At 40.4% G+C, this 20,138-nt stretch overlaps 1 protein-coding gene across 1 annotated transcript in view; it reads right to left on the bottom strand.

Moving 5' to 3' along the window:
* evla (Enah/Vasp-like a) overlaps positions 1-20,138 on the bottom strand; it is a 32,566-nt gene that overhangs the window by 9,294 nt on the left and 3,134 nt on the right. The window contains exons 2-3 of the mRNA XM_080042473.1: positions 4,884-5,052; positions 3,748-3,928 (exon numbers count right to left, since the gene is read on the bottom strand). Of these exons, the coding sequence (XP_079898599.1) occupies positions 3,748-3,928; positions 4,884-5,052 (350 nt within the window). The remainder of the gene's footprint in view (positions 1-3,747; positions 3,929-4,883; positions 5,053-20,138) is intronic.

Raw genomic sequence — 20,138 nt, 5'->3', positions numbered from 1 at the left:
CCAGCAGCACAATATCATGCCAACATGATATCAACATGGGCTTAAGTACAGAAATACACAGGTTTGTAAAATCAGAAAATTCTATCAATAAAAGCTTCTTTATCACTGTAATAGCAGGAAAAAATTCTTTATCAGCGCCAAAGTCACTGTGTCAATATTGCCTCATGATGTCATCGTCTGCCACATGAACATCTCAGTTTAGCACTTTGGTATATGAGCGACTACACCCCGCTGTGGGACAGAGTTAGAGCCTCATTCTGGGACGGCTATTAACAGAGTGCATCAGACACACCGTTTATCACATATCACCAGAGCACCAGTCATTAAACTTCCAAAGCCTAGCATGACATCAGGAACACCCAGGGGTGATATTTCCGTTGGCTGTGTCTGGAGCATGGGGGGCAGTCGACAAGAGGCAGAGCTGTGGCTTAAAACAACTGCAGTTTTGTAAAGGCTGAGGTCCAAAGTGACAATACGGATTACAACTACTACGAACACATTTCTATACAATATATCTGCTTTTTGCTTGTGTCTTTTGTATTTTCATATTCATGGTAATTTTGCCTTACATATGCCGTTCTTTGACTATCAGATTAAGCACTCATCTTTCTGGGATTTCTTCCTTTCTTTTGTTTGTATAAATAAAATGTACTTGACCTTTGCTCCAAGCCCTTAAAGTGGAAGTGGATTTCCTTTGTTGGCGCTATAATAACGAGTGGGGCAGAAAACTGAAATGTACTGAACTGTTGCTTGTTAGCTCATGGTAATAATTTGCTCTGCTGGCAAACCTTAACGCTAAACATACAATTTACACACAGCTTGGAACAAGAACATACAACGTAGAAAATGTCCTGAGGTCTTAACAGGTAAACAGCAAAGAAACCACTTCTCTCTTCAAGAAAACAAGATGCTGAAATAATGACAAACTGCATGTCTGATCAGGCGCCAATTAAACAAACAGCAATTCTGAACATAAATTAGCAGGATAATCTATGTATGCATTATAAATACAGAACTTCTCTTGAAGTACCAGCTACAATAATTGTTGCAGAAATCTCCCAAAAATGTGTGTAAGGAGGACACAAACACCTGCCAACTCTCTTCCTACCTGCCATCAACTACACAATGTATTTTTTGCAAGGTGACACTACAGGGATTTTGTCTTTGAACAACAACCTGGAACTTTTCATTAACACTTCAAAGCCTTTCTGCAGACTTTAATAGACTTTAGGTAGATGTAAAGGGGACAATATCACCCCGGTGTTGAGTTACACCGCATGAGTATCAGTGCATATGTGTGTGTGTGTGTGTGTGTGTGTGTGTGTGTGTTTTTCTACTGCTGACATGGTGTATGGTATACGGCGTTGGCTGTTGCCATGGTGAAGGTCATGGAAGAAGATGAAGCCCGAGGGAAATAGAGAGAGGCTTGAGCAGACTTGTAAGAATGTTAGAGAAGCTCAGGAGACCAGTGCAAGTGCGTTTGTGCGAGTTATTTTAATGTGATCACAGAAAAATCAATTATGCCTCCCACTTGTACTCATTCATTCTCTCATTCTTCAAAACACACACTGCATTAAGGACACTGCATTAAGAGATTATGGACTACTCTTCAGAAAAAGCAGCCACAAGACAGAAACAGACCGATGGAAACAATCACTTCAAAAATGACACAATGGTTCTCTCTGAATTTGAATGTTTTTTGTCTGTTAATATCAAATAAAATTCCCCCAAATTCATTCATGATACGTTTTTTTTCTAGTGTTATTTAAGATGAAATAGTTCAGCCATTAAAGGTGGAGACAGTGATTCTGGAGAATGCTTGTTGTCAGATCACTTTTTGTCAAAACCAGTGAATAACTCCACACAATCTTATACCAGTCCGTTCTGTTAGTGTGCTGAAAAAGAATATGGTGTTAATAAGCAGACTAGGCTATATAAACGGGCATGTAATCAAAGGGTAAGTAAACAAAGGGGGCCAATCGTAGCTACCAACCAAGCTTTCTCCAAAAAATTTACAAAATATTAATTTAAAAAACCCAACTTTTAACAGAAAAGCATATTTTTCTCCTCTTCAATATCTACTGTATTTACATAGATATAGAAAATCAGTAAAAAAATGTAGTTCTGCTACATAGATTTACAGCAGATTATTTTGGAGAGCATTTTCTCTAACCTTTTTTCTTTTTACCAGAATTATAGCAACTTTTTGAATCTGAAAAAGTTATTCAAATGAAAGCATCTAAGGAATTTAGAGGGGATTAGATCCTGCCACAAAGTTTGGGAACCAGTGGATTACAATTTCACAAAGCATTGCATTACATAACATCATGATGTGTTTTTGTATAACATTTAATCCAAAAAGTACAGCAAAATTAATGTAGATAAGTAAAAAGTACAATATTTTAAGCTAAAATGTAGCAATAAAGTACTACAAATCTGTACTGAAGAAAATGTCTTCAGATAATGTATTCAGTTACTTTCTCACCATCAACCCTTGTGACCATGGAAAACATGCCATGGCTGGCAGACATGTTGCTCTGCAGCGGGACACTTACTGAGGATGATGATGGCTGAGGAAACCCTTCTGAGGACACCAGGTGAAAAATCTGGAGGCAGCATGATGAGAAACCTCCTCTGCTCTATGCCACCCTTTCTATGTTACTTTGTTCCTTTTCTCAGCCAGAAATGGCATAACCGATGATGTCAGGTAAGTAAGGAAGTTATTTCCTTGCAAGTCGAGGCCCATGATCCCAATTCCAAATGCACCTAAATAAAGGAGCGGTGCTGTGTGAGCCCGGTGGGGTACGACAGTAAGGCTCCATATGGGATATTTTAGCCACAAATAGGAGGGTCACAAGGATGGGATGGGGTGACATGGCAGTTAAGGTCTCACAGATATTCTCTCTCAATATCTCACGCACGCACGCGCACACACACACACACACACACACACACACACACACACACACACACACACACACACACACACACACACACACACACACACACACACACACACACACACACACACACACACAGCTTATAAGTAGCTTGTAATTGGAGCTGGTCAGAAGATATTTGGTAAACCAAGAGTAGGTGTGAGTTTGGCTTCAATTACAGGTCAGGGCTCAAACTGAAATTGTTCACTGTTAATTTATAAAAACCCTAAAAACATACTTTCACTTTGCAAATCCGTAAATAGTTCTGGATCACCATCTAAATGAAAATACATCAAAAAGAATATAACTCGTCAGTCCCTGATGTTGTTGTTATTGGTGGTCGCTGTGTGCTTAGTTTAGCTGCAGTACATGTTAGTAACCAGCAGAGGGTAGTACAGCTTAGTTTAGCTATTACACTTCATAGGCTTTGAGCATTGAATTGTATTGAATGTGGACATATAATCAACAATTTTGAATATTGTGCCATTTATCAACTATCAAAACCAAAATCAACACAAACTATTCACAAGCAGTAGTCGATTGTACTATGGACCAAACCCCAGTTTTAGAATTAAAAAAAAAATTCTCTACTGAGACTTTGAAATTGACTCAAGCATTTAGAAAAATCTCACAGCCAGCCAGGAAGTCAAATACAGACCTGGGCCTCAGCGCCCAATGAAAGAGGTCCATACTGTAAAAGTAATAGAGAGGACTGTGTAATATGGGATTGATTAAAAAGTGTTCAAACGTGTGCATTCAAATACCAGATAGATTCATTTTTATACCACGTGTGAGGATGAATCCATACCTCCACCGTCAGGCGAGCTGAGGACATTGAGGGCAAACAGCATGGCATTGGAGAAGGTGGTGGCCTCCTCCTTACTGGCAAAGTTCAGCCCATAGACCTGCCGGGCGTCACGCCACTGGTGGAAGGTGGGTGTGGCCTGATTGTACTTCAGGCCTTTCACTATGGAGTAGTTGATCACGACCTGTGGGTGGGGACAGAGGAAATGAAGCTGTGAATTAATATGTCGATGATGATGATGTGCAACTGCCTTGTCATAAATGGAGGAGGAGATGATGTTTGAGTCACTTATTGTAATTGTCATACTTCCTAATTTTTCTCACCCTTTACAATACTTACTGACAAACATATTTTTTGTAATTAAGTTCAATTTTCTTTGGATCAGATGTGGACTTTGAATGCTGGATTGTTTTTCACCTCTTTAATTTTTAACAAATCAAGTTAAAGAGCCAAGGCAATGATATTTGAATAAATCCATCATGAAATGGGAAGAGAAACACATTTCTACACCGACAATTCCTTAAAAAAAATCAATTGTAATACAACCTAAAAACGTATTTGGAGAAAATGCACAACTACGTATTCTAGGAACTATTCTTTTTTTTCAAATTTTTTTTTACAACGCTCTCTTTATTTGCTAACGCTTATGCTTTCATCTCAAATCAATGTTTCCGCTTACACGAACTTCCAAGTCGTAACTATGACTGAGAAAAGCTCCGATATATCCAAACTTATAAGGCACTAACTAATACGAATATGCCTGAGAACAATAAATATTGATCATTCACATCAAAGGGCATATATTCAATGGCATTCATTAAATGTAATCAAAACCATATTTAGTAGATATAAAGTGATATTGTCAGTTCAGTTTTTTTAAATTCTCACAGGACCAACTCCTCAATGATATCGTCTTGCTCACTTGCTACGCATTAACATGGGAGTCTGTGCCATCTCTTCAATTAATCACACATCATTTGAACCCAGCATTAGCAGTGTGTGCACCAGCTGTATACCACAAGGGGTCCTCAAAAGTCATTATGGGAAATGCAGTGAGGAAATCAGTGACTGAAGTGTAGCAGATGAATAGGACTCTAAAGTCATCAGAAATGTCCCCTCATAATTTGTACGTGTCTCACCTGCTGGTCCTGCAGTTTGACGCCCACCACTCTGAAGGTGTTGTTGGCAGTGTTGTGGTAGATGTTGATGCGGCTGAAGCCCTGCTGCCCGGGCTTGATGGGCACCCACTTCTTACTCGCATCATCGTAGACCATCACAGAGGCCCGCGCCTGGCAGATACTCTGTTCACTGAAGGAAGAGAGAAAGAGAGAACGAAAGAGAAAACGTTCTATCAAATCTTCCGATCATTAAACAAGAAAAAAAGTCAGAAAAGTCCAGTCTGAATCTCATAGACATTAGGGGTGGTGAGAATCCATGTAAAAATTGCAATTCCTATCTTCTGAGATTTTGAATCTATTAATAATTTGCAAATATCAATGAAAAAGATTTATTTTAATATAACTTTTTAAATATGTATTTAGCTGCCGCCGGTAATGTTGAATTGCCTCAAGATCACTTGCATTACAAGCTTCACATAAAATGAAAATAGATCATAGGACATGGACTTTAATTTGCTTTCTTGGCCATAATTTGCTACAACGCTTCTTAGCACACAGTGGAAAAGAGTAGATCCTGAAATTCTCCTTTGAACTGAATCAAGAAATCGATTTTGAATCGAATCGTGACCCAAAGAATCGAAATCGAATCGTGGGATTCCAAAATAATCATACCCCCCATCGACATACTGTAGTTATAATCTTGGTGAAAAGCATAGGATATTTCCATAGCACAGACATAAATAACTGTATTACGTTTCATTAAAGGAATCATTAAAGCAAAATAACTGGGTTAGGTTCTATAAAAAGCAGAGAATATTGGATTAGACAGATGCTTCACAGCACTGTTAATTCACATACTGTGTGAATGTTATGGTGGTCAATAAAATAAATAGTGAAACAGAGCTACTATGATTATCTGGTTTTCTGAGGGGTCACAGGGGAGCCCCACCTTTCTGCAGCTCCCACTACAAGTTACCACATTAGAGGTAATCCGACAGCTTGTGTGCGCTGGGGAGAGGGTGGGTTACCATTTGTAAAAAGCCATAAAACAAGACCTCAACCTAAGCAACTAAATGCTTCTCTAATTTTTTACCATCAACACCTCTGGGTCTGGCTCCCTGGCAAGTCAGACTCACATTAACAGCTTGAAGGCGTGAGAGCAAATGCAAACCAAAGAGCACTGTTGACGTAGCTCACAGACTGTTGTTTTATTCTAGTGCCTTCATCTCTGCAATAGTAAATCAATTAAAAAAGGTGTGGTTACTGCAGTAGCAAAAGTAAATAGGATCAGGTTGGAAAAAAGCCAGACTACAATAACAAAATGTTTAATGGCTGCCTGCAACTTAAAATTTGAATCTATAAAATGCCAGAGAGTAGTGAAAAAAACCCATCACAACTTCCTTTAACCGGAAACTGACATTTTGAGATTTCTTGATCCGTATGACTAACACGCCATCATCCTATACAGGCACTTGCAGACATAGACCTCTTAAGGTGGCTTCACTGGGATGGGCACCTGTCGTTTTTTCCCTTCAATAAATAGATAGATTCCTGTGTGCTCACAGTATGTCCTGCTGAACAACTATATTGATTTAATCATTGTCGGGAGATTACTGCTCCTAGGAGATGCACTCTACCCTCCCTCCCTCCTGCTTTCCTGCCACAGAGGTGAGCACAGTTGGAAAGAACACACACATGCCAAATTGCACACAGACATCAGCTATGTGATCAAAAGTGCAAACATACTGTTCACTTGGAATTGCTTGACACTATAAGTAAAGTATATACTGTATGCTCGAACTATTTAGCAGCTGGAAATGTGACTAGTAGCTTGTTATGGAGAACTGCGTTTTAGGTGGTTGGGCTGTTTAGCATGTGAGGAGAATGTACACATGATTTCTTTGTATGTATAAATAAATAAGTAGTGTTAAGAGCAAATCCAATGATGACCTTTGAGAAGGAGGCACCAGCTGATGTTTGGCATTTTTGTTAGAAAAATTACTGAAATTATTTAATGAAATGAGCTATGAATTTATTTTCCTTCCATTGACATATTCATTCACTGTCGAAATTTTTGGAGCTTTTAAATTTAGGGAGCGCAAAAACTGCGTGACAGAGAAAAAAAGCATTGGTGATATGAACTAAAAAGGTATGATGCAGTGCTCTTGACTACTACAGAGCCAGTATGAGATTGTGTGTTGGGGGGAGGGATATACTCCCATCTAGCGAACGTACCATGACGTACACCGAATTAGCAACATTAGCACGACCGCCAGGAGCTAGGCTAACAGCACACCCTCTACTGGATACCGGAAGACGAAGTGAGGGACAGAGGCTGTTAACAGAATTTAATTTGCTTTATTGTATAATATTTTAATGCACAATACATGCTTTCTGGCTGTTGAACTTTGTCCCAAAGAACTCCAAAGTGTTTTGCTACAAGTTGTTGTTTAGCCTTGAAGAAGAAACTGCCTAATAAGATTTTGGCACATACAGAGGTATGACGCATTCATGTGCACAGTAGTTTCACTCCCCATATTCTGTTATCAGACATTGTATGAAGGATAACACCAGCTGAGATGAATTTCTGGGAATATCTGCCTAATTAAAACATTTCTGCTTTCGCCAGCAAAACGGGCTGGACACACAAACCGAGTGTATACGCCTACACATTTCACTACATATAATCTCTGTACACTGTTCATTCGATGTATTCAACCATGTATCAAGCCAGGTACATTGTTGATTCCCTTGTATGCTGTTTGCAAGTAAATTTCACCTGCTTTCAAGAAGGCCTGATTCAGTTTCAATTATTCAAATACTTGGGTAAATAATTCTAGTAACAAATGGTCCTTCGAGTTGCCGGATCCAACATCCTCATCCTCTGGACGAGAAGAGCCTGCACCGGGCACGGGGGAGTCCACGACTCTCGACAAAAGACCTCCAGTGAACATTGCTACAAAAGAGGCTGTCTGCAGACTCTACTTGGACGGAGGAGGGGTGACGGAATCCAGAGCCAAAACTGAGCGAGTCGAGGCTTTCTTCAAATCAGGTGAATATAAACAGCTGATTTTGTTTTGTCCAGGAATTAGGAATTCCTTTGTTTTATGTATTAGATAGATAAACTAGTTTATCGATGGTGGTGTTTTCCATTTTGGTGTAGTCCATCTCGGGGAAAATTCCTAGTAGTAGTGTTGCCCAGCTTGGTTATTCAAACACTTGGGGATATACTCCGGCAGGGTTCTGCTCCCGTGGGTTTGTCTCCGACTGGTTGGGTCCATCCGTGGGAGACTGACTGCTTTTGGTGTTTGAGAATTTACACTGTCAAAAACAAAAGTCTCACGTACGTAATTAAATGATCATTAGTGTGGGGTCGAGGGTGGTCCCTTTATTCTGACAGATATAGTTTGTTCCATTAAACTGAGAGTTCTTTGTAATTCGGGAAGGTTTTATGGAAACAAATTGATATCTGGCTGCTTGGTGTTATTTAGCCTGGGGATATAGTACTGCTCCAGGGAGTTAGTCTATGACAGGTTGTTTATTTGTTTTGTTTTGTTATGTTTGTCAAAAGTCTACAACTGCAGAGTAGACTTATTAGTTTTGTTTAGAATACATCACATAGGGTGTTCTAGTTTTAAATTGGTGAATTTTGTTAATCAATTGGAGGGAATAGGGGTGTTCACCCTGTTTAAATAGATTACTGGGTAATTTGATATTAGATTTTACATTTTAAAAATTAAATTACTTGTAAAAGAGTGAACAGTAAAGAGAAAAGTAGTGGCCAAAGAGATGAATAAGAGAATGTTGTTGAAAGTGTAAGAGGAAAAAGATTGTTTGGAACTGATTGTTTATGGATGTTATAAAGAAAGAAAAAGTATGTAGGGGAAGGGAGATAGAAGGTTTTGTAAGTGTGCATACAATTGTTATGCTGTTATGATGGGTTATAAAATGCTCGTCTCCTAAAGATGACCAGAGTTCTGACTAAATTGCTAAACGCTTTAAAGTTTAGAGCTAAATATCTTGCCAATCCAAGCCCCATAGTAAACCTTAAAGATTAAAGGTGCAGTCAATCATTTGAAGTCCCAGCATAAACTTACAAAAAGCGTTCTTTTGTGTTCTTTTTATGAAAATGTTCACTAAAAAGAATTATTCAATGCTTTTGATTTGAACTACAAGTTAAAAGGGATTTGTGTGCTGAACAATGTGATCATAATGTATTATGTGATAGATAAAATGCATGTTTGAAAAGAGAGAAGGAGAGAGCACATGGAAAATGTGTGTGTATGATTCAGTCCCATTCAGAAAAGGGAGGGCCTGCCTGCCTGTGTGTGCTTGAATGCTGCCCAAACACAGACAAAAAATGTGAACTGAAGAATGAAATCAAACCTATCCTAAAATGTTGTTGTGCGTTAATTGTGACATCTAGAGCAAGCAAAATGGATAGGATGATATTTTAGAAACAACCCTGGCAGAATGATGAGCATTTCTTTTGAGAACATGTTACTGCTCAAATACATTCTGTTTCAGATGCAAGGAGAAGACGAAGCTGACCATGCTTCAATAAGGACAATTGGACACTGAGGAACAATCTGAATAGGTTATGGTAATGCCTAACCATTCCCCCAGTGACTGTGATATGAAGGACACTTTGCGTCAAAATGCCACAAAGGGACTTGTTGACCATCAAGACGACCTAGGTTCCTGTTCCCTGGCTTCTACAAAGACTGTCCTCTCTGAAACTGTACATAGACTGTTGCACCAGTACACACACTTGCATTTTCACAACTGTGATGTTGATGTACTTGATATTATTCTGCTTGACTGAAATATATTTACTCATATGCTTTGCCCTTTTGCTTTGAAGTGTTGCAAAAAGTTGCATTAAATATTATAAAAAGGGTGGAATGTTAACAGAATTTAATTTGCTTTATTGTATAATATTTTAATGCACAATACATGCTTTCTGGCTGTTGAACTTTGTCCCAAAGAACTCCAAAGTGTTTTGCTACAAGTTGTTGTTTAGCCTTGAAGAAGAAACTGCCTAATAAGATTTTGGCACATACAGAGGTATGACGCATTCATGTGCACAGTAGTTTCACTCCCCATATTCTGTTATCAGACATTGTATGAAGGATAACACCAGCTGAGATGAATTTCTGGGAATATCTGCCTAATTAAAACATTTCTGCTTTCGCCAGCAAAACGGGCTGGACACACAAACCGAGTGTATACGCCTACACATTTCACTACATATAATCTCTGTACACTGTTCATTCGATGTATTCAACCATGTATCAAGCCAGGTACATTGTTGATTCCCTTGTATGCTGTTTGCAAGTAAATTTCACCTGCTTTCAAGAAGGCCTGATTCAGTTTCAATTATTCAAATACTTGGGTAAATAATTCTAGTAACAGAGGCTAGCTGTCACTCAAGAGGCCGCGCCCTCAACCTCCAATAGAATAAAAACTAGCCTGCTAGAATAAAAATTCACCCTCCTCAGTGTTGTCATGGAGATATGAACTTAAGATACAGACTAGAATGGTTTTTTGGTCCAGGCCTTAAATAGGTTTAATAATGCTGTGAAAACGGCACATTGGAGTCAAGGAAAATGTGCTCTCTTCTGCAACCTGACCCTAGTGGCCACCGGAAGTTACTGCAATGTTTGTCACTTCCGCATTGGATTCTGGTAGAACTTGCTGTGGTTGGGGCTTGGAACTAACACAGGAGCACCTTTAAGTACAATTACTTTAACAATAAAACATATCAGAAATCATTTAATTTATGATGCAGATATATGAATAAGCGGAAACATGGGGTTGTCTTTCACAACTGTTATCTGGGGCTGGGAATTTGTTTTCAAGGCCCTGAGGACAGCAGTAACATTCAAATGCCAACATGTGACCCTCTCTCTCCGTGGGCCCCCTCCCCTGACAACCTTTCCCTCGATGCGGCGCTCTGCAGGGGGAAGACAGACAGTGTGACACCTGAGAGACCCCCAGCCTGGGCCGCTGTTACACATGGGTCCATCCCAGCTCGGGCTTCTCTCTCACTCTCCTGCCATCCTCTGCTCTCCGGTTCCCTCACCGTCATCTGAAAGGCCTCAAATAACTCAGCAGTGACGAGTTGTTGGGTCTGCTTCCATTGGCTTCACTCAAAACCCTGCATATCTTCTGTCTTTTCTCTAACTGTCTTCTCATTGTAAATAATCTCGGAGCTCAATAACCTGCTTGACAGAAGACTGTTGTATACAGATGTTTATTTTCCACACAACAATATTAGAAAGTCTTGAGTATAAACTCATGGCGTTCCCAAGGGAGAAGCCTTCAAAGCGCACATGACAGATGGATTTCAGCAACAACTCCCACACTTACAACCAGCCCTCCCCTCCCTCTGTCAAATACCCATCACTCCCCACTGCGCAACTGTCGTCAAGTCAACCATCAGCAACCATCGCATCAAAGGACAATTTGTTCATGACAATGATTCCAACTTCACAGATTTTAAAGAGTTTGGTTTTGTTCAGTCTGCATGCGGCATGTCCGGATGTCGAAAAGCAAAGAGACAAAAGCAAGTCAAGATGTTAGATGCCGATGACTGAGAAAATGGTTGCACAATAAATACGCTCCATCTAGGGACAAACAAGAACCACAAAATCAAAAGAAGAAACACATTTGTCATTAACACGAGCAGATGTGAACGCTGAGTTACTAAAACAGGATTAAACATGGCCTCCTCAACAATTCACTCCAGATAAAAAAAAAATCCCACTTTTGACAGCACAGACTCAGACGCACAGATGAGGGAAAACCATGAGGGATAACTACAGACATCATGTTTTCTACTACGTCTCTAAATAAGTTCAACAGACACTTCTTTCCACTTCAGAGACCCCCACAGACCACCAGTGTCTCACTGGGAAAATAAGGCAGGAGAGAGAGAGGGAAGGTGGGTGGCTGCATCTCTTTGACATGGATCTTCTTACAAAACAGGTCCCTATTCCTGGAGCAGTTTGGGCCAGAGGGATGGAGTGCCTCAATGCTTGATGCTGACACTGCTGTGAGCAGTCAGAAATGAAGCAGGGAGTAGTATCGTCCAATCCTTATTCACAAACAGCACTTTACTCAATCCACACATCATGGAATGTGGAGCAAAGACAGGAGAAGAAGTAGCGCACAGTTATATGGTTGAACCAATCTCTCTTGTTCAGATCCTTTGGCTGCATTATCTGAAGGAGCACTAAACTAGTCCTTCACAGAGCAGCTCAGCTAATTTCAGCGACTTGCCGCCTCTTCTAACACTGTGCTTAGGGCTTCTGTGTGTGATCTGGTTAATGAGGGTGGCGGGCTCTCTCTAGATCACATGACAAAGCAGAGACAAGGCACAATAGGGCTCATGATAGCCGCTTATCATCCCAGCCGCTTCCACAGACTACAAACACATTTTGCTCAAACGCCTGATACTTGATGGATTTTAAGTCAGAATAAAAGGGGGATTAAGTGGAGAGGCAAAAGAGGAGAGAGGAAAACAAAACAGACGGAAAATGTGTCCGTGATGAGGGAATGTCAGGCGGTATGGCGTAATCTGAGAAAGGTCATCTATTGCTGAAAATCACAACCACTGACATTAGAATAATGTGATGAATCCAACAAATGTCCAGAGCAGGAATGATCTTCACAGGAAACACTATGGGTCACATTTAAGAACAAGTAGAAAACATTGGCTCCTTTCGGTCAAGGTGAATTTCAGCGACCATTTTTACAATAAAAAATGTATGTTTCAAAATGGCTATTCTGTTCACCTGAAATAATTTTTTTAATTGACGCTCATGAGAGCTAAGGGAGTGAACTAAAACAGTTAAGTTACTACTTAAAGCATAAAACCTATAATCAGCTAGAAGGCCATACAAAGGGAAATGCTCCAGGCAGGGAAAGTTTCTCTGAGGGCTCCTCACTACTTCAAGCGACTCTTCTCACATAAGCAGTCACGTGAACCAATGTTAAATATTGATTAACATAGCGGATCATTTGGGCAGTTTCTCTCTTTGGGGCAGCTCCAATCCCCTGAAGGTTTAAACCTTCTGGTATTTTCCCTCTTGTGTATTCTATACGCTTCATCTTTAAAAATGCATTAGCACCTCCCCACTACCAGCTCATGAATAAAAAAAAAGATATATTGTACATTCCTCACACCAGAATGACTGATGGAGATGAACACAAATATTTGAAATGCTGTTTTTTTGTTGTTGCTATTATCTGACAATGTATTGGTATTGGCGCATACAAAACACATGTATTCTGAATGTGGAGCACTAGTGTCTGGTTCTTAAGAAGGATCAGCTCGACATGATTTGCCCAACATCTCCTATCTGAGCATTTTGCTGGACTAGGCAGATTTCTCAGTGGAGGCTAAATAATATTCACCTCACAAAGCTGCCTGAGAAGAAAAAAAGACGACGGAGAGAGGGGGAGATGAATAGGAGATGAATAGATGGGCAGACAGAGAGAGGAAAAAAACAAGAGGATATGAAGGCTTCTGCCACACTGAGTACTTCCTCATGTCAAATAAGCCTCATAGGCGAGTGGTGAAAAGGAGGCCACGTTCCCAGGCTTTTAAATTAAGCAAAGCACTTCCCCGCACACATGGTTGGACATATGTGCCCCCCCCACTCATCCTCCTCCTCCACACAAATCCTACATATACACACACAAGTGTAAATCTCAGTGCTGGAGGAAATGAAGCCTGATCCTGTCCAACAAATGCCTGTACATATGATGGGTTGAGCATGCACATTTAGAAAACAATGGTTTCATATTTCGATTAAGCTTCGGCAGTACCTTACGATTAGATCATTGGACTTTTTAAGGCTGGGAAAGTGTTTCCTCTGCATACTGAGAGAGAGGGTGGTGGGGTGTACAGTATGTGTCGTTTTCCCCCTGGGTAGCACCCGAGGGCAGAGCTTCTGTTAGCTTTTGTTGCTGGGGTAATTGTTTCATCGTGCTGGTTTACATTGGAAGGCACCCGAACAGTCACCCCGAACAAATGACGAGTCATCCAACACAGCACCGCATGGCCGGCTCAGGACAGCAGTTCACATTTGTTGGGCTTTTGTGTCCGTGATGAAAACTACATTTTAAAAGCCCTACCGAAGGATACCAAAGCTGAAGTAAAGTGCAACATCAGCAAAGGTCTGTACATGTTGAACCACTGGTACAAAAGTAGTTCCCTACACTGTAATATAGAGTTTGATAGTGCCACGTCATAAACAAGACCAGTGGAGAATGAGACAACAACAACACTTTGAGGGTGAGAGACCAATTCATGACCAAGACCAAGGAAGGGCAAGACTGAATCGAGAGCAGGACCAGACCAGTGCGAGTCTCTGCCCGGTTTTCACTAAACAAACGGGGCTCAATATGTTACCTTGTTCATTGCTCTGATTGGTCGTAGTGCTATCCAATTGCGTGCAGTGGTATTTGCAATGCATGCGTTGGTGCTGCCCCCTGAGTTGCTCATCGCCAGTCCCTACATCGTTCTAGATGTGGGTCTGGATTTCCAGGCTAGGTCTTGACTGGTCTTGAAATAAAATCAAAGTTCTCTTTGTCAGAGACCAAGATGAGACAGAGTCCTTCTCAAAGTGGTGTTGAGATCGGTCTTGGGCTTGAGACCCAAGTCTTCTTCATCACCTCCTCTTGTTTTCATCTGTTCAACAGGCTAATATGGGCAAAACTCATGCCTAAAATAATGAAACAGAAAATCCCAATTAATCCTTTCCTCAACTGTCAAGTCAGATGTACAGATAAAGGAGAGAATGAACCTTGATTATTTGCTACATCTTAGAGCCATGCAGTCGTTCTGCATGGCCCGTGACAACTTCATTTACCCAATTAATCAATTCATTTCATGCTAATTAACTGAAGCATCCAGAGAGGCTTCCTGTGAAGCAGGATTGATAATTACACAATTATCTATATGCGTCCCTGGTTGGAACTGTAACTAACAGAGACATTAAATCAGACAGGGAGGGTAAAAAACTCAAACTAAGGTTAAGTAAACAAGCAATTGCTTCCTCAGGTAGAGAGTTTTTAACTGGGCAGAAAATTACTCCAAACTATGTCTACAGCAACTTAATACAGTTCAAATGGTATAATGAGCAGGCTCTAATTTAACAATCCAGTGTGGAGTTTTCCCTGAAATAAACAGGCAAAATAACGTCACAGACTGCTTTGAAATGTAAAGCGCAAACTGAAATTCAAGTGGCATTTCAACTGATCTTGCTGAGACTGAGGCTGCCTGCTCTATGATGTCCTGCCACTCTTTCTTCAAACAGGAAGAGAAATATATAATTATACACCCACACACAGTATAATATGGTACTCATACCGTACATACACCCAAAATAACAGTCACTGATATTTTAAGTGAAGGGCCAGCTTAGGGCAACGGTATCACACAAGCACACGCACACACACACACACACACACACACACATACATTTGTTATTTTTATACTTGTGTACCTCGTGGGATAATGCATTGCTTAGCCACTTGCCCTAACCCCATCACAACCTAATGCCTAACCCCCAACCCTAGCCCTAACCCAAAGCTCATTCGCACACACACACACACACACACACACACACACACACACACACACACACACACACACACACACAACACTATAGCCTCCAGGGATCACTGGGACTTTTGGGGGCAAGGCACAGTCATCGCCTGTGTAGATTATAGGTGGGTGTGTACACACATTAACAGTATGGACGCCTATGTGTGTGCATGTGCATGTGTTTGGGTGAGTGCTAGAATCCAGCTGACAGAGGGTAGAGGTCTGTCTGACTGGCTGGATTAGAGACAGAGCCTTGCAGGCAGATCATTACCTCACTGCAGTCTTAAATCTAAATTAACCAGGACTTAACTCTCGTACAAGACCTCTAATCTACTCCATGGGGAAAGTACTGTTAACAGGCACGGGGAGGGAAGGAGTCCTGCTTGAACTATAAACAGCGCAAGCCAACTTCACTGCTGAGGACCAATATGAAGCCTGGCGATTTGTAAGTGAGCTAAGCACTGTTTGAAATATACAAATGCCAGGATCATGTTGCTGCATTGGATGCAACATTGCTACTTAACTACAGTATATGGAACACGTTGATTAAAAAAAAGGAAGAAGACTGACATAGAGAGATTATAAAAGTCCTTTTACTTTCTTCATCTGGATCAGATTCTGTGCCATGCAGGTCAAATTACATTCTATATCAACATTTACTACATTTTTAACACTTTTTTGGACGTCAATGTCGGTTTGACGGTCCACCTGACTGAATATCAACTATTGGACGGACTGTCATGAAATTCAGAGAAATTAATGTTGCCCCCAGGTAAGTATTGTTTTGTACAGATACATTTAGTTTACAAAAGTCCTCCCCGATATCTATCATACACAATAATGACAACCTACCTATAAGGTGTAGGCTTTAAATACATAACAGTTATTCTTTCATCAACTCAGCTAGGACATTTATGAAAGAATAGTTTGACATTGATGAAAATTATAACAAACTTTAATGAGAAGATGGATGCCTTTCTGTATCATAAAGACATAGCGAGTCTCAGCGCCTCTTAAGTTCTCTTATTTACACAATATTTCTATTTTTTTAATTCTATATAAAAACTGTAAACTATAAAAAACAATCATCACATTTAATGCCACAAGATGAAACTTGACTAAAATCAATAAAAAGATGCAAAGTGAAATCAAAGACCTATTTTTCTTCCGCACAGAGGCCAAAATACTAGATATGATTTCCACTGTAAGTATGAGTACATAGGAGACTTTCTATTCGTGGTACTAAACGTTGATGCACCGAGCTTTTATAGTAATCATGATTAAAACCACAATAATGAGGATTCAAAGACTTAAAACTAAGCTTTAATGGCATAAAAAAAATATCTCCATCTCCTCCACTAATGTACGAGTGCTCCACTAACAACATGATATGACTGGAGCTGCAGTCCAGATTCTCATAATCTATACACAGTTGTGACAGGGTGTTTATCTAACCCCTGCCCCAGTGATCCACAAAGAACAGTGGAATAGAAAGGACCACAATTAAGCCACAAATGGCTGAGAGAGCAGAGTACTGCAGTCTTAATAGCATTAATGCGAAACGCAATAATGTGCTTATGTTCTTAGCTAAATGTCCCAGTTGTGTGCAAAAAGCTCAGTCTCATTTGACCATGTATCAATTTGCAGCAATGCTTTGAATTCACACACATTACAGTGGCAGAAAATTAATTATATATTGTCTGTATTGTACATTTTAGTGACTCTGATCACTGGTACCAAAACACACTACATAAATATCATTTTCATTCAACATTGCAACACAAAACATGATTAAATGCCCATGGCCAAATTATGCCGCTTTAATATTCTTAAAAGACTGCATATTGTGTACTTCATGTACTTTACATTGTCCTTCTGTTCTTCCATATTGTATTTCTATTACTGCAGCTTCCGCTCTGGATTAGGATTAGGGGATATGGATAACATTCTGTATCACATGTGCACAGCTTTTTTTTATGTGACCTTGGACATTTTCTGAAAACTGGTTTTTAGATTAAAAAAACTAAACAGGACAGTTCTGTCTGTTTTTGTCAAAGTCAGTAGTACATTTAATACCTGACAAATAAAAAAACGTCATCACATTGAAGCATTGATTGCCCACAATCAATGCCAACCTAATATGATACGTATCATCATAATGTGTTAAAATGGATGAACGCGGAGCCTAAATATCTGATGTTAGACAAATTTTATCAGCTCAAGGTATACAGACTTCTGTATCTCCCATCCCTAGTTATATAGTAAATATATGACACCTGTTTAGAAGAGGGATCCCCCTCTGCTGATTTTTCTCAGGTTTCCCCTCTCTAAAATTAATTTTGCATAGTTTTTCCTTACCCACATTTAGGGACGATACATATATTGCACATACTAAAATGTGATTCTGGTCTGTATAAATAATATTGGACATAATTTTCTCTGAAGACTACAGCAAATAAAATACTCATCTAAATACAGTGGGATTTTTTATTTATTTTTTAAAATCTGTTGCAGATTAAGTAAAGCAGGCTAGAGTCATGATGCTGCTATTAGGTTCAAACGGCCAGGCAGGTTCTTGTGTCCTACATATAGTGAGTGGCTCAGGTCAGTTTTAAGCAGCAGCTGTGCCCACTGTACACATAAAACCTCATTGTTCTTTATTTTTAAATTGACGCCCCCGTCCCATTCTCCTCTCCTGCCATGACAAGGAGACAGCCAACAGAGCCGTTTGATCCTACAGTTCTCATGTGGGACAGCGACAGCAGCGGCAAACCCTCCCTCCCCTCCCTCCATCTCCTCCATCCTCACCTCTCCCGGCAGAAAAGGGAGAGAAAAAGAGAAGGGCACTGGCCCGAAAGGCTGCAATTTTAGCCAGAAGCCATGTCTTCTTCAATACTTGTGTGAATTAAACATGTATGGAGCCCTTACAGAGCCCATGCTATTCAGGGATGCTCTACGCGAGGCTGCAAAGAATAAAGAAGATGCTCGGTGTAGTGTTTCACACAGAGGGCTGCATCTCTCTGGCAGCTTTGACTGAAAAGATGCGACCAGGCGGTAGGAAAGAAGAAGTAGAATAAAAAAAGAAAATAATAAAAAAAAGAGGAAAATCAAAACAGAACAGTCACAACACTTATGGAACTAAACTCTAAATACACCAAATACTAACAAAGAGCTGTTCACGAGCACAATAAGTAATCCAAAATAACCTAAATTCTGTGTCTAAACCAAGGTTTCGGTTGAGGTCAGATTAAGATTATAGATTAGTATTTTAGCTCTGATTAAAATACAACAGGGAAAGATTCGGCCGTCTGCGCTGCTGGAGTATCTCAACACTTTATTTGGCACCCAACAAACAAACCTTGTCTACCTAAAACCATTCTGTCAAATGCACATATTCTCAACTAAGACTCTCTCCATTTCAATAGCCCCAAGATGTTGTGGACTGTCTTTTCTTTCACTTTACTTGTTGCATTTGACATTGAACTTCCATCACACATAACTGACATATACAGGAAGAAGAAATGACCTCACACATACAAAGTGTCAGTACTAACCTGGCAGCGATATGGCTGTAAAACAACCCTGAGTCACTGACACTCTGAGGGAGGCAGTAACGAAGCACTTGGAGCCGATGTATGTCCATTTCGGGAAAATAGGGAAACAACAGCAACAACGGCAAAAGCAGCGGTCTATGCCACAAACTCCTTTTTGAGCTGCTCCGCTTTCTTAAAACCGAAACTCATTAAAAGCACTTTAATAATCCCGCTGGAAGGATGCCACAGAAATGACAAACGATAGCAACAGCCGCACAAATAAAAATTAAAATCCACTTAAAAGAAAAGAAAATGAATGAGCGGAAAAAAATATCCCCCAGTTCTGAATTCTTGCACTGCTGCATCCAGTGTGATGATCCATCCAGCAACAAAGAGATGACAGACTGGCAGGGATGAAGTCATTGACCAGCCTGTTGTCTGAACCGCAAAACAGATGAGCGTGTGTATGTGTGTGTGTGTGTGATGAACCTCTTTACTATTGTCATACTGTGAACCCAAGGGAGATTACCTCATATCCGTCTCAAACAGCTTCTACCCCCTGTCCACTCACACTAATGTGTAGTGTGTGTGTGTGGGGGAGATTGTTGGGGTTGGGGCTGACACCCCCCACCCCGCCCACCCCTCCTCTGGACTCCTGCCTGCTGTTGCCATAGCCACCCTGTATTAGTAAGCAGCGGCCCATACTGTGGTCAGCTCCTATTGATTGGGATGCCCTCTACCTCAAAGGACACATGTAGCGGCTGAATATACACCAACGAGTTTGACACAAATGAACTGCCAGAGATTTGCTCAATGTCTGTTAACATCCACTTAGTAATTGACTAACTCCTATGCTCAATCAGAATTTGACGAACAGGAGGAACCTTTTGGAAGTCATTGGCTCTATCGTTGGCTGAAGGGACTCTTTCCGAAGTCCAGATTTTAAAAAGCCAGACCTGTACTGATAAATTGCCCTATATTATCTTATTGCTGATATGTTGGTATTGATGCTTCCAGTCCATTGCATCGTTGGTCCAGAGAGCACTGATGAGTTTATTTTTAGCCATGCTAGCGGCGTAGCTCTCCTGTCAGTTGATCCACCACTTTGGTCCAGACTAAACTTTC

Source organism: Ammodytes marinus, assembly GCF_949987685.1.
Source record: "Ammodytes marinus genome assembly, chromosome: 15".
NCBI classification, from domain to species: Eukaryota; Metazoa; Chordata; class Actinopteri; order Uranoscopiformes; family Ammodytidae; genus Ammodytes; species Ammodytes marinus.
This window is presented reverse-complemented; position numbering and strand designations above follow the sequence as displayed.